Consider the following 25,359-nt stretch of genomic DNA (forward strand, 5'->3'; position numbering starts at 1 on the left):
AATGGTTTTGGCTTAAAATTTTCACTCATGAATTACATGAAATTATCTTCAAAACCCTTATGGTGGGCGCTGCTACTCAAATTACTCCAAGGGTGCATAAGGCGCTGCATCATATAAACGCAATGTATCTTGATCTTAACACATGAATGAAAGGTGATCAGCCCTCCGCTTCAGGTACTAGTCCAGGGTTATATAGAATAAAATTAGAGTGAAAAAATTACTCATGTTTATTTTATCACCCCACATGGGAATCTTTATGCTAAATCATCAAAATGTTTGGTAGAAAAGAGTAAAGGTTTTCTGGGTCAGCTCAGAACAGCTTATGATCAGTACCAAGATGACTCAGAAAATAATTTCATATATTTTTTGATCATGGGAATATAAAAAACGTCACAAAAATATCACAGCCTATAATTAAAATATTTCTTTGTTTTAAAATTACTTTAAAAATTATTAATACTCAGTCTTGGAGAAGAAGCGACTAGCTTCAAAACCGGTGACACTATAATTAAGTTATAATAAAATATTTATAACTAACTAACCATCACGCCGCTTCCCGCAGGGGTAGGCAGAGAGAATCGAACGCCACACCACTCTGTCTTTGCAAACATTATTCGAGTCTTCTACATTCATGCATCTCCTCATACATACCCGATGATTATTACGACTCCTGAGCCGTCCGCAAAAAGAAAATAAAAAATATTTATAGTGATTTTAAAACAAAGTTATATTTTAATTATAAATGGAAAATCACAAAGTTATTGCTTCAAATATAAATTGTATAACAGCCTAGTTACAATGATCAATTTACGCTTGTAAAAGACTTACCTGACTTTTTATTATACTAGAATAATTAGAGGGACTTTTTATTGACTCCCCCCTCACGCTGAGGTGTCCCTCGAGGTAGGTAACGCAGGGTGACCCAACGCGCCGGTATCCTTGGGACTAAGCAAATGAAATATTGAGCGACAACTGGCAGTAAATTTAAACATGTCGGGAACACATCGTACCAAGCGGAGTGTGAAATGAGATACCGCCATCTATGGAGAACTAGCTGGAAATTTTACTGTCCAAAACACCTCCTTGGACATAGCATTTGTCTTTGTGTTAATTTATTGATACGGTGTTTGAAAATTGTGCGAAATGCATCGAAACACGTGTCACAATAGATTTTACTAAAGTTTAAATTAAAAATAATTTTATTCAATGTTAACACGTTAACTCCGACACTAAAATTTGTTAATTTTGAAATTCACAAAAAAACTTTCGGTAATTTACGTATTTTAATAATATAATGTATTAAGTTTATTATATTTTTTATTTGACGATGGGTTCCATAGTTAAAATTTTTGAAATGTTTTTTACCTTTTTTTTAGCTGTAATTTTTTTTTAATTAAACAGTTTTTTTCTTATGTAAATGGGAACTCGACCAAATATATGAGGTGAAAAATAAGCAAAGGAAAACCGAGGAAAACTCTCCATCATCAGGTATATTGAATACTCAGTTGGGAATTCAATCATATTTTACCGAAATTAAAAATTTATCATGGCCTCAACACGTCAAGACATATATTGTATCCTTTTAATAAATATTTTTCTCCGTAACGATATAAGGAAGAGTTCCATTCTTTCACGAATCGTTTGTTGACGTATACCTAGAGAACATGAAAACGTTTGTTTCAAAAGGCACGCCCTCTTATAAAAATAAACGATTGAATTGTGGTTCTCGCTGGAGGTGAAAAAAATCCTTCACTTTTTAATCTAAAGTAGGTTTTCAAAAATTACGGGTCTAACTCAATTTTTCGCCCCCTAGGAATTATTGGTTTCTAAAAATCTCGGGAATTTAAATTTGAAATTGAGTTACGGGTGTAAATCAAATTACTATTGAAATTTTCGGCCCTTCCTGCCCGATAAACCGACGAATCATTTCACGTTGCGCAACTTTCGAGATTATAATATTATAAATTGCCAAATTCAGATGTAAATTCCGTAATCAAATTGCTTAAATACACAGGTCTGAAACCTTAATTCTCTTTACACTGTACAGATTTCTATTTGCCCGGGGGATTTATGAAAATTTCCTTAACAACCATCCACCATTCTACATTCGCAAGAACGGTAACCATTCATGGTGAGAACGACAGTGAAATTAAACATTTAACATCAGGTACGTTCTTAGCTGCACAATTATTCACAACTTTTGATTTAAATACAAATGATTATTCATCTCACCAATAAATGTCTCTAGTGAAGTTCTAATGATTCAAGAACAACTTTTTGGAATTGATTCATATATATAGAACTTCCAAGAATTTGAGTAGTGTGGTTGTCAATAATGGGTAGAATTGGTGAATGTTACATCTATGACGGTCGTCAGCCCCGTAAATGCCCTGACTTCCATATTCCTCTTCATCTTTGATGAGATGTCAAAAAATAAGATGAAAATACAAATGAAATAGGCAGAACGGAAAGCCTTCTTAGAACTACCAAAATGGAGACTTTACGACCCATTGCAGGCCCAACACTTCGCGACAGAGTAGGAAACTCTGAAATAAGACAAATCAGCGATGCCGAAGATGCTGTGCGATGCGGGAAGAGTAAGAAGACGTTTCTGGAGAAATCATATGGGAAGAGCAAGTTCGGTACTCAATGCAGAATCTGAATGTGTGTGTGTGTATATATATAAGTTTTAACACTAATGTATGGAAGTGAAGCATGAAGTTTGTGCGTTTGCTCAGACAATGTTCGAATCGACTGGTTTGGGCATGTGAATCGAATTAGTGAGAAAAAGAACAGTAAAACATATTTATGGGGCGGATGTGGTTGGTAATAGAAGCCGAGAAAGACTGAGGAAAACTTGGCATGATCAAGTATTTCAAATACTTGAAAGGTCAGGAGCCGGAATAATCGTCTGTAATGTATGAAGAGACGCAGGAATGTGGAAGATTCGAAGATTTTTGCAAAGACAGATTGGTGTGGCGTTATACTCTCCCTGCTTACCCCTGCAGACGGCGTGATGGTAAGTTAGTTTTTCGATATGGAAAAAGAAATGGAGGAAGAATGTAGGAACGAAGGAAGGACAAGCACGTCAAAAGTCATTACTATGACACTCGAGATTCCGTTGCATACCCGTACTCGTATTGACCTGTGCAACTTCTTCTTCTTCAAACCCTTATCCGCTCCCGATGGTGCATAGGGCACTGGATTATATAAATGCAGTGTTACCTTGATCGTTAACACATGAAGGAAAGGTGACCACCAGCCAGCGCTTCAGGTACCAGTCCAGGGTAATATTGAATAAATTTTAGAGTGAAAGATCACTTATATTTATTTGACCCCCCCTGGGAATTACCTAACTTGGACATTACTAATATGTACGCGGCTCTTGAGAAAAATATTTTAATTAAATTTCTAAGATGTTTTTGATTTACAGAATATAAAAAGATTTATTTAATAATATATGTTGTAGGGGTTTATATTAATTCAGACAGTCATATTATTTTATTTTTTAATCTAAACAAAATATTACGTCTAATTATAAACATCCTAAATAAATATTCTAAATAACATTCCAACAGGTTATAAAATTTACCGATCCTGGATAAGTCAGGATGGCCGAGCGGTCTAAGGCGCTGCGTTCAGGTCGCAGTCCACTTCTGTGGGCGTGGGTTCGAATCCCACTTCTGACAAAAGTTTTTTGTCCTCCTTTTCCTTTTTATTTATAAATCGCGTCATTTTCCTTCCCGACATCGCACGGTATTTATTTAAGTCACTTGATCTAATCTTTTAATTTTGGCACATCAGCAAAACGTTGAAGATTCAAACCATTTACTCGTAACGAATAATTTAAATATCTTTTATTTTTTCGAAATCGTACATGCGATTAAATATTCGCACTTTCAATAAATCTTAAAGTTTGGCTTAAAATTATTGCGTTGACTTTAAAAATAGCTTTCAAATAATCTGGGATGTTTTATCGATTTGACGTAAATACATATTATTACTCACCTTCGAAACACATAGTATCTTTTAGTCAATCGTTTTTTATTCTATTTCAGATCTATTTGTCAAATCACAAAAAAAAATAGTTAATTTACCAAAAAACATAAACATGAACAAACTTTTTATTCAACTCTAAAATAATGTTATAATATTATTGAATAAATATAAATTTCAAGCTACGTGATAATTATTCTATAATATAATGTTTCTTACGATAAAGATATAAGTATACGTAAGTATGAATTTTTTTCAATGTATTGTTCAAAAAATTATCATTTCCTAATGGAACTCGTGCATCGATTTTTATTTTTGTTGTAGCTTGACACTGGTTCATACACTCAAAAATGACATTGAACCACAAACAATTTTTTTTTTAAATAATGTTTTATTATCTGGCAACACCACTCCAAACTCCCAAAACCAATCCCCAGATTCCCAGATGTCAAATTGACATCGGAACGGGGTTAAAAGTTGGCGATTCGTCTGTTTTCATTCTGATTTGCATCAATTAAATGTTTCTTACCAGTATTTTTCGCTACTAAAAATGGCACTTACTCTAGGCAGTTTATGTCGGCTTTGTGTCGGTGTAACGTCAGTAGGAAGTGATACCCATTTATTTAGTTCAGAAGGAGAAAGCAAAGGAGTTTTGCAGTTAATAGAAAAATACCTCGCGATTTGCGTAAGTACTCGTATACCTAGTTTTTATTGTGTTATTTAACATAACTACACTTTGTAATACATTTCACGTTTTAGATCAATTCCGAAGATTCCTTGCCATCGAGTATTTGTCGTGTTTGTACCGACAAGTTGACCGGATTTCACAATTTTGCTACCCAATGCGAACGATCTCAAACCTTTTTTGAAGTGCACAAAAACACCGTACTTCAGGATGACATACATCTCCAATATCTTAAATCTGAATTTGATTTGGGGGAAAATCCAGTTAAAATCAAACATGAGACCAATGAAGTAAGTTTTCTCTCTAAAATATTTTTTTATCAATTTCTAGCAATTTCAAAGCATTCTTCTCGATTAATGAAACGGTGTAAAAATACCTAACCGCATGTGTAAGATTCAGTTACAAACCGGATCACAATTTATTTTAGATGTCCCAAATTACTGTCTCCTTGTATAACATTCACAACTCTGCCCATGACTGAACTTCCATATTGCCTAAACCGTCAGAAGATCTATATATATGGAACATCTTAATCAACCACTTTTGTACCTTAGTTGGAAATGACAGACAGAACTTCCATTTGTTGAGAAATTTGTGAAGTACATAGCTTCATTTTAACATTCTGCCAATAGTTGAGATTTACTTCTAAATAGTTTACTGTGCTCAGACTTCCTTATTCCCTACATATAAAAGGTGCTTTGTCTTTATTGAGACATCTAATATAACAACAATATTTATATATATCTTGGATTCCTGTTGTGTTTACCTTCTTGCTCATATATTCTCTAAGTTTTAATGATATTATGATACACATGTTTCATAGAATCATTAAAACCTTTTTCTCATAAATACAGAAATTAATATTGAATCTTATTAGAAATTATACATTATCTTTTCTTTTATTTCCTGATATGTATTCCATTAAAACTCATCCTTTAAACTGGTTTGCAATCAAAATATCTTTTGTTATTTGTAACATTGAAAATTTTTTACTAGATAAAAAAAAATCAAAATCTATTGCAGGATCAAAACATTCCAAATAACGAAGATGACGACATGGACTATATCCCTCTTAGTAATTTACGGGATTCTAAAAAGAAGTTAAGATCTGAAAAAAATTCTTTGACCAAGAAAAAAAGAGGGCGGCCACGTAAACAAATATCTACCGAAGACTTCTCCGAAGAAAAAGTATTTAGTGAACTTGAGAAACTTATGGATGGTAAGATTAAACCTTTTTCCGATTTGCCTGTATCACATACGGACAAAAAAATCGGCTCTAACTGATTTTTTTTTGCCTGTATTTAAAAAGAAATAGCTCAAACTGATTTTCCCGTATTATTTTATGAGGTAGTTGAACGTATTCTCGCAGGGTGGCTCTATGTGTATGACCGGTAGCAGACTCTGTCGCTCATTGTCGGTATTATTTAGTATGTTTCAAATATATCTTAATATCATATATTTGCAATAAAAAACCCTGCCCGTTTTCCAAATACATTCTCCATTAAAGTCATCAAAGGTTTAGGAATGTATATTTGCATGTTACATTTATTTACCTAGCATGATTCTTATAAGATTTTTTTATTATTATTAAAAATGATTATGATTTAAGTTAAATATTTGTTCAAATATATGTGTACAATATTTTCTTTTTTAATCGTTTTGAAAAAAAGCGGGTAGCTTCGAAACCTGTACACATTTTAACTGTTGACGGGAATAGGGAAGGATGCAAAGAGAACAAAGATTAACTTTTCAATTGAGTTTATTTAATAACAATATACGTGTTTTTCTAATCGACCGACCACTGTCGTAGATCCTCTTATTTGCTCTGCGCCGCTCTCTTGCGCACCTCTGCTTGCTTACATCCGACGCCCACAGATGGCGGTATACAATGTTTTCATTTCTTAAATCTAACATTAACTAAGTTGAAAAAATATATTTATAGTGATTTTATAAAAAGTTATTTTTATTTTAAATTTCTTTTTTCGTTTAGGGAGAAAAAAAATTTATTGATACACTTACATCATATTTTTTAAACATTATAAATTACAGTCAATATTTTGTTTACGATTTTATATGCTATAATTTTTTATTATGACATTTGACATAAACTTTAGTAAAATAATAGTCTTCATAAACAAATGAACACAAATTATAAACTGACCAAAGAAAGCAAATACCCAGAGACAATTCATGAAATATTACACAGGTAGGATATAATTTTTTATTGCAAATTTTGCTAAACATACTGGATATAGGCTGCATTTGCATCCACTGATGTTAGACACATTAGTGTTGAGCCCCCGTAATCTACTAGAAAATATGTTCATTATTACTGTATGAGGGTACGGTACAGGGGGCAAAAACGGGTCAATTTCTTTTTTTTAGTATCTATTTATAAGGTCAAATTTTAAAGTCAACTCTGATTGCATTTGAGACTCTAGTAATTTGTAACTTAAATATTCCTAACCTTTTTACAGGAGAATTCACTGATAGTGCTACAATCCTACAGAACTCTGCAGAAGACCCCTGTAAAGTAATTAAAACGGAAGATTTCGACGATGATCATATTGGTTTTGATAACTCGGATTCAGATGACCAGACCCTTAAACTCTTACCAAAATCCAAAAAGAAACTCAAAGACAAATATAAGGAGAAGAAAAAACATTTTACTGATCCTGACAAGCAATCGAGGAAACGAAAAAATTATGGAATTTTCAAGTATGTACCTGTTTCAGATAACCTTTTAACTGTTGGTAGCTATTAATATGTTGGTGCTCGGCATCCTGGAATTTTATTTTGTAACAATCTTGTCTTAACACGTAAAAATTATCCTAAAAGATGACTGCATATTCCAATATTGACACTATCAAAAACATTTGACCTTAGCTAGTGAATTGTCCGCCTCCGTAGTGTAATGGTCAGCAGGCTCGACCACCGTACTGGAGGTCCCGGGTTCGATTCCCAGGGGGGGGTCAAATAAATTTAAGTGAATTTTCACTATTCAATATTATCCTGGAAGCGGAGGGCTGATCACCTTTCCTTCATGTGCTAACACAATCAAGCTAACACTGCTTTTATATGATGCAGTGCCCTATGCACCATTGGGTGTGGTTAAGGATTTAAAGAATAAATAAGTAAAATGAAGATGTATGAATGTCTTATTATGAAAATTTTGTACCACTGGCATCTGATACATGCCCTGAGCCCATATGCGGACTGACACTCAGCACTATCAAGTTCTGCCTAAAAAACTGGGCCATGGACAAGAGTCAAGAAATCTGGTCCAACAGCTCAGAGATGAAACACGCAAAGGAACTGATCATGGGTACTCGCGGAAATTCACCACAGAAGCTCTAAAGCTTAGCAAAACACAAATAAGGATCCTAACCAGGACCTTGACAGGACACGCAGACTGAGGAAACACATGACAAAAATTGGACTACACGACTCCCCAATATGCAGTTTTTGTATGGAGGATAACGAAACACCAATCCACATTCTCTATAATTGTGACGCACTCGCTCGCAATTAAAGTCAAATCCTTTGAGGACCACTACTGGACTCCGAGAAGGTGAAGCTCTTACCACAAGACAGGTCGTGAGCTACATGACTCGTGTAGGTCTTGAGAGTGAGCTATGGTACAGAGGGAGGTCACAATAGACATAATATGGTTGCAGTGTCATAAGGGATGCAAGATCCCTTAACCTCATAAAAAAAAAAAAAACACTGCCATCGAGTGTTGTGGCAGTTATAGGCAAATTCTTAAAACTGGCCAAACTGTTGATTTTTAACACAATGAAATTCTTTCAAAGGCTTTTCATCCTATCATTCTAAAATCAGATCAACCAACTGCTATCAACTGCCAATATTAGATATATTGAAGGAATAAAATTATATTTTTTTGTCATATATTGAGTAATAATAAAAAAAGGATATCGATAAAACTAGTAGTAGCTCCGATAAGTGGAAAAAATCCATCAAAGATTCAAACGCACTCAGAATGCTGTATATAATTTAAATACATATTAAAATAAAACACTTGAATATTATATTAATAATTTTAAGAAAATTATTGTTCGTTCAACAAACAAACAACGAGTTGAATTTATTTAAACCTACTACAAAAGTGGTGATTCAAACGTAGCCACTTTTCAGGCATTACGCGCTGATTATGGTCGTCATAATAGACCAACTACGCAAACAATCGGTAAAATTGTGAAGATTTTTGAAGAGAGTGGAAGCGTTACTGATGTTGTAAGGTTGTCGTAATGTCGTTACTGATGTTTGGTGTGCTCTATGGTCGAAGAGTGTCATTGGCCAATATTTCTTCGAAGATGCCAATGGGCAGACGGTTACACTCAATTCGGAGCGATATGGTATGGAGTCGAATGATTTTTTTTGGCCGGTGGTTGAAGATCATGACTTGGACGATATGTGATTCAAGTCACAAATTTAATTTTAAATATAAACATAAAAACCAATCACAAATGTGATCTTATACAATTGTTTCATTTTCATATTCAAATCATCATGCTATTCCCCAAAGCTAAAGCCAAATCAATAAATAATATGTATATATAAAATTTATATTACGCAGATTTGACTGTCACGTATGTGAAGACCAGCTCCCAAATTGGACTGCTTTAAAAGTACATGTAAAAATTGCTCACAATGAAAAGGCCAAGGTGGCGTGCATATGTTATAAGTATTTGACAACCAGAAGGTCCCTTTTGCGCCACATTGCTCAACATGACCCCGCCAAATGCTTCAAGTAAGTTTTGTATATTATTTGCAGGTTTATATTATTATCATATCAGAAGGTCCTTTTAATAAATGTCGTTCAAACCATAACTCACCCTAGATAACTAAACTATATATGTAGATAAGGTGGGTGACCCAAATAAGGCCTATGTCCTAATAAGGCCTATTTTTTAAATTTCCCGCTTCACGATTTCAAATGGCCATCAACGATTGTAGATGTGTGCATGTACATTAACTAACACCCCTAAGCACAGCAAGTGGCCCGTGCCGCGAGCATGTTGGAACCTTCAGTCGAAAACAACAATGATGCGGAGCGCACGCTTGTTTTTATAAAATTCTGGCAGATTAAGCAGTAAGTATTTTTATTTTTATTTGTACACGGTGTGCTGTGTTTTGTCTATAGGATAATTATACGTGTAGCCATCTCCTCACATAAGTCAAAAAGCTGTAATATCGGTGTATTCCATACAATTGTTGTTTTGTTTACCCATGTGCCATGCCCTAATAAGGCCTACAAAAAAAATGTAAAGGCCTTATTACGGCACAGGTACAGGCCTTATTAGGACAATGTTTTATGTCGGTGAGAAAAGTATCACCAAGTGTGACATGGAATTGAACATAAACCTGAAAGCATTAACAACATCGATGAAAAAAATTGTCGCATATCTTTGCATCATCAGCAGGAAGTTCTGACAGCCAAAGGAAGAAAAAGAGTTCATCAAATAGCGAATGAGCATGCTGAAAGTGTGACTGCGGAAATGCTATAGGATCAGCTATTTCGCCAATGATATTGTTCAAAGGCAAGAGACTAAAGCCAGAATTCCAAGACAGTTTACCTCCAGATTTCAACTGCAAATGTCGAGATGGGCCAGACACAGATTCTGAGAATTTGCCACTGTCCTTGCTCTTAAAAAAACAATCTAAATGCTGGAACTCCACAGAAGATAGACAATCAATCAACCACGTGTGAGATTCATGAATTTTTACCAACTCCTAAGTTTAAAGTTGTAGCGACTGCTCCACGCAAGAAGTCTCTGAATTACAGGGCTCAAGAGGTTACAAAAGATTTGTTTGGCGACAGTGCTACGAATTCCATAAAACAGATTACTGTACCATCGTCAAGAGTAGAAGATATTTCTGGTACTTCATCCATGATAAAGATTAACATAAAGACACCTAAATCAGCGTCAGTTACTGGCTGTACATCTGCACAACCTGCAGTTGCTGCAACGCGAAAGCGAACTTCAGTAAAGACTGCTTCTTTGACAGCAGATAAGCTTACGGAATCTAAACCAAAACGTCACGATAATAAACCTTCTTGGTACTGTCCAGCTTGTAAAGAAGATCGAGTTGATGATATGCGACAATGTCTTACTTGTGGCGGTTGGTATCATGAGCTGTGTGTTGGACTCACACCCCCTGATCAAATATTTTACTGTTCAGATTGTTTAAAAAAATATGAAAAAGCTGATTAATATAGTACTTTTACATGATAAATAACTCGTTAAATCTGATCTATAATGATAAAAAGTAATTAATGGGATCACATTAGATTTAATATACGTATTGAAAACGTTTTTTATTCATTAAGAAGTTGAATGTTTACTTATTTTGAATTAGGCTTTATTAAGACACAGGGTTCCCAATAAGGCCAAAGTGACATTTTAGTTATTTGTGTTCACAAAAGTGTGATTTTTGTGTTTAAAGCAATTTGGTTTCAATTATTACAAAGATAAATAAATAAATATTTATACTTTAAATTACCAGTGGATTGTTATTATAAACCCACTAGTTAGAAAAAAAAAAAAAATAAGGTAGGCCTTATTTGGGTCACCTACCTTACATAGTAACTAAATATTCGTCAGGCGGACTACGCAATTAAAAACGTGAAAATTATCAAAAGTATATATTAAAAATAGTAACTGGTTACATGACACTTAGTTTAGTTTATTAGGAATGAATGGAAGAGACATTTAACAATAAATCACTATTCCGTAAACAAAGCCTGGCGGGTGCGGGGTGCAGGGAAGTAAGTGCACTTGACTTTTTCGGAGAAGGGCGTCATCGTGTGGACGAATGTTTAGTTATCGAGGGTTAAAGGGGTCGAGACAGAACTGAGGTTCGGAACCCAATTCGTTAGTTCTCTTTGGTAACTAGTGCTTAGCAATTTTTTTCTCAATGTAAGTACACTAAATCCGAGTATAATTGAACCACCAATCATTTAATTTGACAATTATCTTAATATTTTTTTTTTCATTAAATCAGAGAGTGTCAGACATTAATCAATATTATAGGTATCTCGAATGAGACAAAGCATCAATAATTTTTTGTATGAAAAAAGGTAATTCCACATCTGTCAGTATCACAACTAATATACAAAAGGATTCCTACAACAGTGTACATATATGTATATATAATATACATCTTTCAAAATTAATGCAATATAGTTATTCACTAATGGGGAGAATGTTTCACAATTGTATTAAGTGTTTACTTTAGCCAGCCAAATGCTTGGACTTCCATCTTCTTCCGTATATAAAGGATAGATGCTTCGTCTTAGCTGAGACACTTAAAATTAATTATTGTCTTCTTTTTAACTAATCTTCTTTTCCGTCCTATTCCTCATTACTAAGGGTTGTGACCCTTGTGGAAGTATCTCCAGTTATCCCTTGACTGCGCTGCACATGGCACTCCAACCACTGAGGTGCCTGCTGCTGCCTTAATTTGATCGGTCCATCGTGTGGGGGATCTTCCTCTCCCTCTCTTCCCCTCCAGGCTACCGATCACTAATAACTATACCTAATAACTTGTGGGATGTACTAAATACAAAAAAAATTAGTAAATTTCTGTAAAAGAATCACCGCATTTCAAATCTGTTGTGACGTTTACGATGATATAATATGACACCTTTTATTTATTATTTTAATAGCTTTCATTCTTGAGAACCAATATAATTAAATATATAATTCCTTTTTAACTGTACCCAAATTAATTCCTTTGTTTTTTATTGCCATTTATTTTTTGCAGATGTGACACATGTGGAAGAATATTTGGGTCAAGAACAGCTCTCAGTAACCACGTATTGTATCACATGCCCAAAGAAGAATATCCATTTGTATGTTGCAAGTGTGCCAAACGTTTCACCACCGCGCGTATCCTCAAATCCCACGAACTCACGCACATTCCCAGAGAAGAGAGATTCATCTTGCCCTGCGATACTTGCGGTCAAAAGTTAGTACCTACTGTACTTGTTACTTTCAGAAATTATGTTCTTTCTCAACTCAAAAAAATAATTGATTGCATGATTTTTTTTTCTTGACAAAAACCTATACAATCTTAACAAACGATGGAAAGAAAAAAATAACCCTAACACGCTAGCACAAGTCCTACCCATGACTTAGAAAGACAACAACGCAATGCAGCACATTACACACAGAAACCACCCTTATTATGCAGCACCTTCCATCAAACAGTTATTTTTTATGTTGAATGCTATTTAAATTTGATTTTGTTGTTTTATTTGATTACATAATAATAATATAAATGTTACAAAATAGGTACTTTATCATCAATATCTATTCATTTTATTCTAAACGTTAAAAAGCTAACCCACACTTCAGGCATTTAATGATTGTCTCTTAACACCATGCTCGGTTACATTTATACCCTTTTTTCATATTCTTTATACAGCCTACCAGCCCCACATTTTTGTCTACTCTGTATTTTAAATTAGAGTCCGCAAAGAAGGATGAAAGTAAACTGAATGCAGTCAAAATGCGATCTCTCAGAAGAATGTGCGACAAACCGATGTATGATAGATATTCGAATACTGAAATAAGGAAAGAATGAGGAAGCTGAGATAAGCATTATCAATAAAATTAAGATAGGTGTGTTGAGATGGTTTGGACATGTAGAACGAATGAGTGAGGAAAGAACAGTAAAACAAATTTATGTCGCGAATGTAATTGGAAAAAGGAGCAGAGGAAGACGGAAGACCGAGAAAAACTTGGCTCGATCAGGTATGCCAAATACTTGAAAGCGGTCAGGTTAGGAGTCGGAACAATCGGCGGGTATGTATGAGGAAATGCATGAACATAGAAGAGGCGAAGAATGTTTGCAAAGACAGAGTAGTGTGGCGTTCTATTCTCTCTGCCTACCCCTGCGGCTAGGCAGAGAGAATAGAACGCCACGCATGATGGTTAGTTAGTTAGTTAGTTATAATTATTCTCTATTTCTAAAGAAGTTAACTTATTTTCTGAAATTTCTACGCTCTTTTGAATAGTATTGTCTGTTGTCATTTGAAAAAGGGTAAAATCAGAGCTGTTGGGTAAATCCAATAAAAGTTTTTTTGTTTGTTGTATTTATTACCATTTAATTTCAGATTCTCGTCCAAAGGAGCGCTCAGAACACACAAGCGAGTAATACATGACAAATTGAAGCCGTTTGTTTGCGATTTGTGCGGTCACGCATTTGGGGCTAAGGCAAATTTAGACGAGCATCGTATTCGACATAGTGAAGAAAAGAACTTCTGTTGCACTGAGTGTACAAAAAGGTACCTACAAAATAATTATCTTTTTTAATAAATGTTTTACTTAGTAAATACCACTATTTTTCTTCTTATGAGCTACTGTACTAGCTATATCTCGAGCTCTGTCGTCCAGGCAATCCCATTCCGCAGGGTGAAGTAGATAGGTCAATTCTGAATGTAAAATTTTTAACTGATGTTTTATATTTTCTTTTGATAATTAACAACGATTTTATTTCTTCTTTTAACCATTTTATTTTTGCAATCACAATAGCTTTATATGCCGCGATACTGTTACTTTTAGTTTTTATTTTAATGAATTTTGGAAACACTTTTTGTTTTAAACACAATTGATTGAAGTAAATATTTGAACACACAACTCTAAATTTGGTCATTAACTTCCTATACATTTTGCCTTTTTTAACTGTACTAGCTTCAATAATTTCATTAATTGATTCGGCAGTCACTTGTGGTAAAATCTATCCATTTTTTATTAATGTTTTACTTAGTAAATACCGCGATACTGTTACTTCCTGCTCGTTCCATAGCATGAAGTGGTTAATAAAGACACCCTTTGTACTTTGTAGAACTCCAAAACAAATAAAATACGGTCATTTCACTTATTTCAGGTTTAAAACTAAAGGTGCTATGATTCGCCACATGGACACACACAGCGACACGGCGTACCAATGTCCTCACTGCCCGATGCTTCTCAATTCAAGAAGGACATTGAAGAACCATCTGTCCGTTCACGACACTAAAGCAAACCACATATGTCCGTTCTGCAACAAGGCATTTAAACGACGCAAAGATTTAAAGGTATGCAAGTGTATAAAAAAAATAATGCAATTTAATTCAATAGTTTAATAATAAAAATTATTATTAAATATATTAAAAATTACCATGTTTCTCTCTCGCGCTCCAACACTATGAATGTAATTATACAAAGAATGTTGGTTAAACGTTGGTAAAAGTTCTTTGTAATTTGTATTTATTTTTTCAATTATAATACTGAAATCTCTGAACTAGCAGTACACAATCGAGTCCTGGTCCTAGACTGAATGCAGTCGAAATGCGATCTCTCAGACAAATGTGCGCCAAAACGATGTATGATAAATGTTCGAATGGTAAAATAAGTAAAGAGTGCAAGGCTCAGAACATTATTGATAGAAACAAGAAAGGTGTGTTTAGAGGGTTAAGACATATGGAATGAATGAGTGGGGAAAGAAAGATGATACAAATTTATGAGACAAATGTAGTTCGACAGAGGAAGACCGAAGAATACTATGACCAAATATTTCAAAAACTTGAAAATGATCAGGCCGGGAGTCGGAATAATCAATGGGTATGTATAAAGAGTTGTATGAATGAGAAAGAGGTTTGCTAAGATAGAGTGGTGTTGCATTATATTCTCTCTGCCTTTCTCTGTGGTGTGATAGTTAGTTCAAAATGCCAGCCTTTAAAATAGTCTGTCAATCTCTCTTGAATGTCAACACATTAATGATATTTTTATTATAGTGCCATGTGAAACTGCATACGGGTGAACGCCCATACACGTGTCCCTGGTGTTCACGTACATTTAGTAATGGATCTAACTGCCGGATTCACAAGCGTCGAATGCACCCACATGAATTCCAGATTGCCGAGACACTCAATCCTTACGCTCCTGGTAATACCCTTATAGTGCACTATTTAAATTGTTATTTAATCAAAATTCAATCACTAGTTTAAATTATACTCATTATAGTCATGGTTAAATCCATATAAACTGTCACTATCTATCTCTTCTAGGTTATAATGATCTCACACATAATTTTGTCTTGATATGATGATAAATGTCAGAAAACAGATATTTGACTATCGCTGTAATATCTGAAGCTTCTTTTGTAATTTAAGTTTTACTATTTCTTGAAATCTATTGTGACACATGCTCCCACTGATAAGAAATAAATAATGATAATAATAATAATGAAATAAATAAATAAAAATAAGAAACATCTCCTGCCCCTCTTCAACCTTCAACGTCCCAAGGACCCAACTCTAAAATTTAGAATTAGCTTCACATACGGTGTTTGAAAATGATGCAGAATGCATCGAAACACGCGCCACAATAGGTTTTAAGAAATAGTGGTATTTACTGAGTAAAACTTAAATTAATAATGGATAGATTTTACCACAAAGTAAATGCCGAATCAATTAATGAAATCTGAAACTTCACCAGGAACTATGATTGATACCAGGACATCCTGACAAGACAGATAACCTGATATGTAATATGGATCGACAACTGGTTTAAAAATATCATTAGAAATAAAAGTCCTGAAGTAATTTTAAAGTTATCTACATTATGTAATCAAAACATTTTCTCATGTGAAATCAATGCCCTGGCAATTATGCCCTAATATGTTTATTAAACCCTAAAAATATTTGTTAGTTGTTTCTGCAAGTAATTTGGGTTAAACTTCATCCACAACCAATGATGCATAGGGTACTGCATCAGATTTATGCTGTGTTCTTTTTTATGAAGCTCTATTTTTTTCAAAGACATGTTTGTTCATACCTAATCAATTCCATATATCTTTTTAGTTGTTAAAGCTGAACCGAAAAAAGTCATCCACGCTACATTTAAACCGAGTCGAATTTCAACTGAAGACTCTGTTATCAGAAGTCAGAGAGAGTTGCCTCCTGTTTTGCCAATTCCGATGGAAATATCAGAAGACGACATAAAACCTCAGGGATTTCCAATTATATGCAAATAATGTTGTTTATAAATAGTTTTATGGATCAAATGTATTATTGACAAATTGGTTTATAAGAATAATTTTATTGTTGTTGTATATTATATTAAATAAATCACTAGCTTGTTTATATTTATTTATTTTAAATTTGGAACATACCTTTTTTGTGACAACCTAATCAGTTAGTAGTCAGGTTTAAAAAAAATACATTTTTTGTATTTTTTTTATAATAAAAGAAAAAAATGAAAGTAAGAATATATTTCAAAAATTATTATTTATTATCAAAATATTTCAAATATAACATTTATTTTATTACAATACTTATAATCATAACATTTAAACAAAAATAATACAAATAAAAATAAAATAAAACCCATTTTGTGCCATTTAAATATTATTCTCAACACACTAACTACATATATGACATTGTAGACTAATTTTACATCCTGGTGTTGTAACTGCGAAATACCTGTCTAAACTAAATATTTTAACATTCAAATTGTACATATTAAGTGTATTAAAATATTGTGTATGACATTGAATCCAAGATAAATTAAATAAATTTATAATTAAAATGTAACTTTCTTTTAAAATCATAAATATATTATTATAACTTAATTGTAATGTCTACCGGTTTTGAAGCTAACTGCTTCTTTATCAAGACTGATAAATACTAGTATTAATTCTAAGTATTAATCAGTCTTGATAAAGAAGCGGTTAGCTTCGAAACCGGTAGACATTATAATTAAGTTATAATAAAATATTTTTAGTGATTTTAAAACAAAGTTACATTTTAATTATAAAATGGAAAATCACAAAGTTAGTTATTAAAACCAAACCAATTCTTGCAAGACTAACTAATATGAACCATGTTTATAATGTTGTTTCTTTAATAGACATATTCTCGCAGTGCAAATGGGTTGTGCGAAATTGGACATATGATGTCTTACTGTTAAACAATTAATAACAAGTAATAATTTGTACATTTATTGTTGTTTTATTTTTCCACGCATTCGGGAGATGTTTCACTGTAGATTATTTTTTACAATGCATGAGAAAATGTTTTTTAAATTAAATTGTATGACCACAAGGAAAAAATAAAACTCTGTTGATGTTAAAGTGAATAATTATTTATTGACATAAAAATGTAATGAAATGTATGCCATTGAAGTTTTGCTTGAAAAATATTATCTGTATAATAAAATAACTATGTATTTTTTTCCATGTGAATTTTATTTGACCAGCAACCGCATTTTGTCGTAACCGACATCATCATTAGAATGTCGGTTATGACGAATCCCGGTTGCTGGTCAAATAAAATTCATGTGTAAAAATTACATACTTGTTATTTTATTATATAAAATGCAGTTCCACCAACAAATGTCAGTACAAAACTTAAAAATATTATCTGAATTGTTGACCGTCTTTATTGATGCACTTTTTCACTCTGCCTTGAGATTCTGCCACATTCTTCTCTTCTCTTCTTCTCATTCACAAGAATATTTCCTCTGGGGATAATAAACCTCGCATATTAGAAGAACTCAAAGATGTAATTCAACGTGAGATCCAACTGATTGATAAGCAAACATTGGACAGAGTGTAGGATAACATCAAAGACAGAGTGGAAAAGTGTATTAATGATGACGGTCAACATCTAACAGATATTATTTTCCAAACATAACTTCAATGGCATCATTTTTATGACAATAAATAATTATTCACTTCGAGTATTATTTTTTCTAAATCACCTTGTTCTTCGTGGTCGCCGTGTCCTTAACGCTTCCTCATTGCTGCTTTCCAACAAAAGTTAAAAATGATATAAGCCATGTCTGCAAGTAACCACTTCACATGAATGTTTTCATTTGTCGAATTTAACAAGGTAAACCTTTGTTCAGAAAAGCTACTATAATGCCTGATTTTTATCTTCAGAATAGCCGTGCATGGCTAACTCGTGCCTTTTCTTGTTGTCGTGTCGGGAGAACTTCTTTCCGCAGAACCTGCAGGACTGCTCTTGCTCCTTGGAGTGCGTGAGGAGGTGTCGCTTTCGTCCTGAAGAATTCACAAACTTCTTGTCGCAATATGTGCATGGGTAGTTTTTGATATTTTTATGCCTAGAAGTAAAATTAAATACACATAATGAGAGGTGAAAATTTTGGTCACATAATGAGAGATGAAAAGTATGCCACCCTACAACTGCTCATAAAAGGGAAGATTGAGGATCACAGAGGGGTTGGAAGAAGGCAGCTTTCCTAGCTTCTGAACATTCGAAAGGGGACTGGGATGAGATGTATGGAGGAGCTGTTTTGTGCTGCCCAAGACAGACAAGATTTCTCCCGAGTCATCATCAACGTCAGGGAGACCCAGCAGGACACATGAAGAAGAAGATACAAATTCACTAATATTTATTAGTACAATACACTATTAGCCTGGTGACAATCGACGGAACTTTACCATAGATAATGCGCAGATAGGTAGATGCTTAGTTGGAACATTTTGACTGGAGGATATTGTTTATTATAGAATAACTATTGAACGACATTGGCCTGTAATATGGACACATGGTCACTACACAATTTTACTGATTTTTGAACTCTTATATCTTCCAAATGGCTATGGTAGGAATAAGAGTGCAAATTTTATTTGCGGTTGGTTTCTCAGTATTGCCAACCGAAAATCGGCAGTTAAATGCACTAAAAAGATTAACACGCTCACTGCACATAAAGTCATACAGATAAAATTAAATTTGCTAAGTTTTGAAAACCCATAACTTTATTCAAAATCAAATTCTACTTTCTATTTAAACATAATAAATAAGTGTTTTCCTTTGTGTTTTCAAAATACATGTAACCGGCAACGAATCCTTATCTTTATTTAACACTACTCCCGGTTCAACACATGGCTGCAATATTTGTATGGACACGGGAGCCATATTAAACAGAATATGAAAATGAATGTATTAGTGTGAGAAAAATCTCAGATGGTAAAAAGTGAAAAGCTTTTTACTTCAGAAAGTTCTCAACAGATGGCAGTTACTAACTAACCATCACGCCGTTCCCCCGCAGGGGTAGGCAGAGAGAATAGAACGCCACACCATTCTGTCTTTGCAAACATTCTTCGCCTCTTCCACGTTCATGCATCTCCTCATACATACCCGCCGATTGTTTAACTCCTAAGCTGACCGCTTTCAAGTATTTGGCGTATCTGATCGTGCCAAGTTTTTTTCGGTCAGATGGCAGTTATAACTGACCTAAAAAGGCAATCATTGAAATACACTAAATAATTCGGCAATATAGACATTCAATAATAGGTAGAATGGTGAATGTTATACAGTGTATACGGAGAGATCAGAGAGTGACCCCCGTGAATTCCCAGACTTCCATATTCCCTTCATATAAAAGGATGCTTCGTCTCATTAACACACTGAATAAAAATGCTCGCATTGAATCAAATAGGAAATACATACCATCGTTCGTGGACTACCCTTGCTGAGGAAGTGAGCAATGCTTTGCCACAATAATTACAGGAATATGGCCTCTCGTTTGTATGCACTCGGATATGAGTTTCCAATTGGTACTTATCAATAAACCTCTTACTGCACAAATGGCAAATAAAGTTCTTAGTACCAGAATGAGCGATCCTGAAACAAGACACAATTCAGAATCATAATAAAATTTAAAATGGTTTAAATTTAAACTTGATACGTTGTATGGTTCAGTATTGGCACAGTTTAAGTAATACATAATGAAATATTTTTATGGAATTTATTTTAAATTGTGCAATTTCTTTTCCGATAAAATGAATGACACCATTTTTTTTTAATATGCAGTATACACGGCGACTCTTTATTTAATACACCACAAAACAATGGGCGGGATCCAAAATAATCCCAGCCCTCAATGCCAGCTACTGTAGAAAATTGTCTGGATTTTATTTATGCCCTCATATTAAAAAAAAAATAGATGTATATATATCACATAGCATTCAGTTAATATTATTACAGGTGTCTTTCGAGTCCATTCAAACTCAGGAATTTTTTTTTACAGCCCGTAATGGTGCAGTCAATCCTCTCTCTATCAGTGGAGTGGGTGTCTTTATGTATGGCTAGCTTCGCTTTAGTGTTAAAACATTTAGAGCAGATATCGCACTTGTGATTATTCCCTCTTTTGTGCATGTTCCGGTGATCCTTCTCATTTCTGTATGCTGCAAAATAAATACACAATTAATGCGATTACTGTTAAATTATATATATTTCGGTAACTAAGCTCGCTGGTGTACTTCTATAGTATGGCAACACTTAATAATAATAAACCCTTATCCGCACCCCAATGGTGCATAGGGCACTGTGTCATATTAACGCAGTGTTATCTTGATCGTTTACACATGAAGGAAAAGTGATCAGCCCTCCGCTTCAGGTACCAGTCCATGGTAATATTGAATAAATATTACAGTGATAAAATCACTTATATTTATTTTACCCCCCTTGGGAATCGAACCCGGGACCTCCAGAGCGGTAGCCGAGCGTGCTGACCATTACACTACGGAGGCGGACGGATGGCAACACTTAAATGATTAAAATAAAATATTAACACCGCATTGGATCGACACGGTGGTGACTCAATTGATAATTATAAGAAGGCGTGGTGGTCAGTCCTGTGCTTTTAAAATATTGTTTTAGTTTTTTATCTCTCGGTCGAGTAAACAGATGAAAAGCAATACACACCACCTTTCCGTAAGTTGTTGACAAGTCATGATGAATTGTCTATGGATTAAAATAGTATAAACCTCGCATTCAGTTGAAATACCTTAAATATGAAACTGAGCAATGATATGGCTATAAAAAACAAAATCATCAATGATAACAGGAATATGAACTAAAATTTAATAAGTAGGTACTTACATTTTTGACATATTTCACAGAAGTACCTTTTAATTCCAATGTGTGAATCCTGATGTGCCACAAGTAAATACCTCCATTTAAAAGTCTTAGGACAAATGGAGCAAGTCAACACTTCCGGTTCTTTCCTCTCTTTCGGTTGTTTTAATTTTTCCTTGCATGCTTTTTTCAACTCTAAACAGTAAATTAGAAATGGATTTAAATTTGGTACATTACAAAAGGATATTATTAAGCACAAAAATTACGGATTTTTAAAAAAAAATATAAAATACTAACAATACAACATTAACACTTTCTTATCATGTAAAAAAATGTGAATTGTTCTTTCACTTAAGTCAAACCGACCTAAAAACTTTAATGCTGTTACCAATAAATAGATTGCAATCTGGTGCGAAGTAATTTTATATTTTGTATGGTGGACATTATATAAAGTTAAGGAAATAATCATTAAATCCTGGAGTTAAGTTAAGGAAATAATTATTATACCCTATTTCATATGGGAATCAATAATTTAAATGCGTAGAGTGGAGAAGTTTAGATTCACTTCTGGACTTTTATTTCTAATCACTTCGTCATTTGTAGACCAGTTGACGATCCATATTGTCAGAAAGTTATAGTTGCCGATAAAATAAATTGTTTTTTACAGTAAAAAATTCAATTTTAAATGTACAGAGTAGAGAAGTTTAGATTCACTTCTGGACTTTTATTTCTAATCACTTCGTCATTTGTAGACCAGTTGACGATCCATATTGTCAGAAAGTTATAGTTGCCGAAAAAAGTAATTGTTTTTTGCAATAATTTTTTTTTAAGGAGTAGAGTACAGGAGTTTAAATTCACTTCTGGATTATATTTCTAATGACTTCGTCATTTGTACACCAGTTGAAGATCCGTATTATCAGAAAGTTAAAGTTGTCAAAAAATAAATTGTTTTTTTTTACCAAATAGAAGTAGTCAAAGTTAACTATACTACATAGTTTAAACATCAACTTATATTAAAGTATGGAATCCAACCCCTTGTATAGCTTAAGTTCAAAATTCTTTCTCCTTTCCAGGAGTACAAAAATTGACTTTCTCTGGGGAGTGGGTTCTTTTTACATGAAATTATTTTTTTTTCATTAAATCGATGTATTATGAAGATAGAAATTATGTTAAAATAATTTAATTAAAAAAAACACCTATTCGAAATATTTTTCAATTCTGACAAAATTACACACAAATATCCACAGATGTCATTGCTATACAAGCTACATCATACTAACTGATAGACGGACTTCGACATTCATTAATGTCGATACTCCTGGATAGGTTAAAGAGTTAAATAAATCTAGTGATATAGATAAGAAATAACTTTTAGTTACTTTTACTGTGCCTCTCCAATTTTCTTAATGTTTTTGCAGAGTTCAACTTGGCTAGACTTGTGTTTTCATAGTCGGAATCAGACTCTCTATCAAAATCTCCGTCATCTTCGAGATCTTCTTCTTTGCACGAGTCGTTTTCAAACTTGATATCATCCGCTAAAATTTGTGTTAAATCTGATCGGAACTCGTTATCTTTCTCTTCCTTTATTTCCCCATTGTTCATGGCCTTCAGCAGAATTGAAAAGGAGTTCTCACACAGCTTCCGAAACTTATATGCAGAGCATAAGTTTTGAAAACATAATTCGCAAATTAGGGAGGTAAATCCATCATTTTCAGAAACCTAAAAAAAAAAAAATATTTTACAAATTCATCTGAGAATATAAAGTTATGATTCAAATGGAAAACATTTAACATACTTATATATTTATAGAAAAACAATTTTAATAGTTTTATAATAAAAAAATAACAATTTTAATAATTTCTAATTTTCTTAATTTTAACTTCTTTCTTCTGCTTTAAGAGCCCTCGGACCTCCATTGCTGGATAATAGGCCTCTTCCCCTTCTTTCCATTTACTCCAGTTGGTTGCTGCTTGCAGCCAGTTTTTACCCCCCACAGCGACAATATCGTCAGACCATCTCTTTTGGTGTCTTCCAACACCTCTTTTGCTCTCCCAAAGTCTCCTCCATCGTAGAATTCTTGGGGTCCATCTCATGGGATCCTGTCTCCCTATATGTCCTGCCCACTGCCATTTGAGTTTTGCCACGCGGTCCATGACGTCCTCTTCTTTGGTTTTTTTTCCTGGTATATTCATTATTAATTTTATCCCTCAGGCTAAAACCAAGCATGGATCTTTCCATGGATCGCTGTGTGCACTTGAGCTTCTCTGCATTTCTCTTTGTCAGTATGCAGGATTCATAAACTTTTCTTTTTAAACAAGTCGGAATCTCTTTTCTCTCTTTAATAGACACAAAACCACAAACATATCTCTCACTCCTTTCAAGAACGTCATAAATCAAAAATTGACAATTTTCAGTTGTGCATGTTTTCGGAATGCCCAGAAAATGTACTATATCCCAGCAAACGAGGCATATTTTTAACTGAATATTTACCCGCTACAGGGCAGAAAATGTTGTTTTTGCATTTTGAAGAAAAGGTATTGTTTAATTATTTTTTAAATATACTAAATATTTTTCAAATGAAGAAAAAACCTTCAGGTTTTAGCTAAAGAGATCTGTTGCACAATAAAAAGTTCAATAAGTTACTTGATATTTATTTTTAATACATTATGTTATATTTTTAAACATTAAAAACATTATCCTGAAAAATCAATCGTTTTTTTATTTATGACGTTCTTGAAAGGAGTGAGCGATATATCAAGTACACGATACAATTGTCTAAATCTATAAATCATACATGAAAAAGATCAGCTTCTCTTCCTAGGCTATTCAGCAGAATAACCATCCTGCCCACAGACAAAATGAAGACAGAAAGCTCAATGTAAAAACTAACTAACTAACCATCACGCCACTTCCCCGCAGGGATAAGCAGAGAGAATAGAACGCCACACTACTCTGTCTTTGCAAACATTCTTCGCCTCTTCCACATTCATGCATCTCCTCATACATACCCGCCGATTGTTGACAACATGAATTCATCATATCACTGGTGAAAAAGGTGACTTATACTCTAGGATTCGAACCCGGGTCCTCCGATTTTTATTCAGATACTCTTTTTCCCTGTTAAGCCAAATTGAGAAGAGTTATTTCTTCAGGGACTAAGTAAACAAATAACATAGATTCAAATAATTTTAATATTGGCTTTGATTTATGGAATTTTAAAAAACAAATACTATATCAACTAATAAACAAATTGTACTTACAGTAACAGTAGCGCAAGCTAACATCATATCTTTGCAAGACATTGTAATATTGCCAACGAATTGCTCAGACTCAAAAATTGGTAGCATAATTCCGTCTCCTAAACATACTCGACAAATACTATTATAATGCATTCTATTTGAAAAGGGTGAACTTAATAATGTGGAAAAAAAATTAATAAAGATTTTATCAAAGTACTTTAATTGATTGTACAAATTTCATTTAGCAAATTAAATACAATTAGATGGGACACTACTCATTTTGACGTTTCAGTGACAGTTCACAACAATACTGTGCTGCGTTCATAAACATCATACGTACATCAACCATAGAATACATATATAAATATTATTTTTTCATTCATAAATCAATGTAATAAAAATTTATATTTATTGTAAAAAAAAACATTTTATTTTATTTTATGGCTTTAAACCTATAGGAAAAACCAAATCTAGATACATATGCTCATTACTAGCACATAAGTATGCTATTGTTGAGCAATTGCACCTATGTGTACGTACTT

The 25,359-nt window shown here is 33.6% G+C and overlaps 2 protein-coding genes and 1 non-coding gene across 3 annotated transcripts; 2 read left to right on the forward strand and 1 right to left on the reverse strand.

The window, feature by feature from the left end:
* The first annotated feature begins 3,605 nt into the window (after positions 1-3,605).
* On the forward strand, positions 3,606-3,689 carry TRNAL-CAG (transfer RNA leucine (anticodon CAG)). The gene has a single exon. It is a non-coding gene; the product is annotated as a tRNA-Leu (tRNA).
* Positions 3,690-4,424: 735 nt separating this feature from the next.
* LOC148309808 (transcription factor grauzone-like) lies at positions 4,425-16,833 on the forward strand. The gene is made up of 10 exons (XM_088259395.1): positions 4,425-4,681; positions 4,756-4,971; positions 5,705-5,900; positions 7,159-7,399; positions 9,279-9,452; positions 12,470-12,673; positions 13,824-13,994; positions 14,597-14,786; positions 15,486-15,636; positions 16,554-16,833. The coding sequence occupies exons 1-10, from the start codon at positions 4,547-4,549 to the stop codon at positions 16,724-16,726; spliced, it is 1,851 nt and encodes a 616-aa protein (XP_088115521.1). The 5' UTR covers positions 4,425-4,546; the 3' UTR covers positions 16,727-16,833.
* An 857-nt stretch (positions 16,834-17,690) lies between these two features.
* Positions 17,691-25,133, reverse strand: LOC148309809 (uncharacterized). The gene is made up of 6 exons (XM_088259447.1): positions 24,839-25,133; positions 22,958-23,297; positions 21,603-21,773; positions 20,704-20,905; positions 20,169-20,342; positions 17,691-18,816 (listed from the first exon to the last, which is right to left on the reverse strand). The coding sequence occupies exons 1-6, from the start codon at positions 24,968-24,970 to the stop codon at positions 18,609-18,611; spliced, it is 1,227 nt and encodes a 408-aa protein (XP_088115573.1). The 5' UTR covers positions 24,971-25,133; the 3' UTR covers positions 17,691-18,608.
* Between the last annotated feature and the right edge of the window lie 226 nt (positions 25,134-25,359).

The sequence above is a fragment of the Brachycentrus maculatus genome, unplaced genomic scaffold (assembly GCF_059751285.1).
Source record: "Brachycentrus maculatus isolate JH-2025_06_01 unplaced genomic scaffold, ASM5975128v1 h1tg000117l, whole genome shotgun sequence".
NCBI classification, from domain to species: domain Eukaryota; kingdom Metazoa; phylum Arthropoda; class Insecta; order Trichoptera; family Brachycentridae; genus Brachycentrus; species Brachycentrus maculatus.

Excerpts from the sequence above, each read along its gene's own strand:
- LOC148309809 (XM_088259447.1), bottom strand. The coding sequence starts at position 24,970 with ATGCATTATAATAGTATTTGTCGAGTATGTTTAGGAGACGGAATTATG. Across the intron at positions 21,774-22,957 it reads ATTGGAGAGGCACAGTAAAA|AGTTGAAAAAAGCATGCAAG; the intron begins GTAACTAAAAGT and ends TTTACTGTTTAG. Across the intron at positions 20,906-21,602 it reads CTGTGAAATATGTCAAAAAT|CATACAGAAATGAGAAGGAT; the intron begins GTAAGTACCTAC and ends TTTATTTTGCAG.
- LOC148309808 (XM_088259395.1), top strand. The coding sequence starts at position 4,547 with ATGGCACTTACTCTAGGCAGTTTATGTCGGCTTTGTGTCGGTGTAACG. Across the intron at positions 4,682-4,755 it reads AAAAATACCTCGCGATTTGC|ATCAATTCCGAAGATTCCTT; the intron begins GTAAGTACTCGT and ends TTCACGTTTTAG. Across the intron at positions 4,972-5,704 it reads TCAAACATGAGACCAATGAA|GATCAAAACATTCCAAATAA; the intron begins GTAAGTTTTCTC and ends AATCTATTGCAG.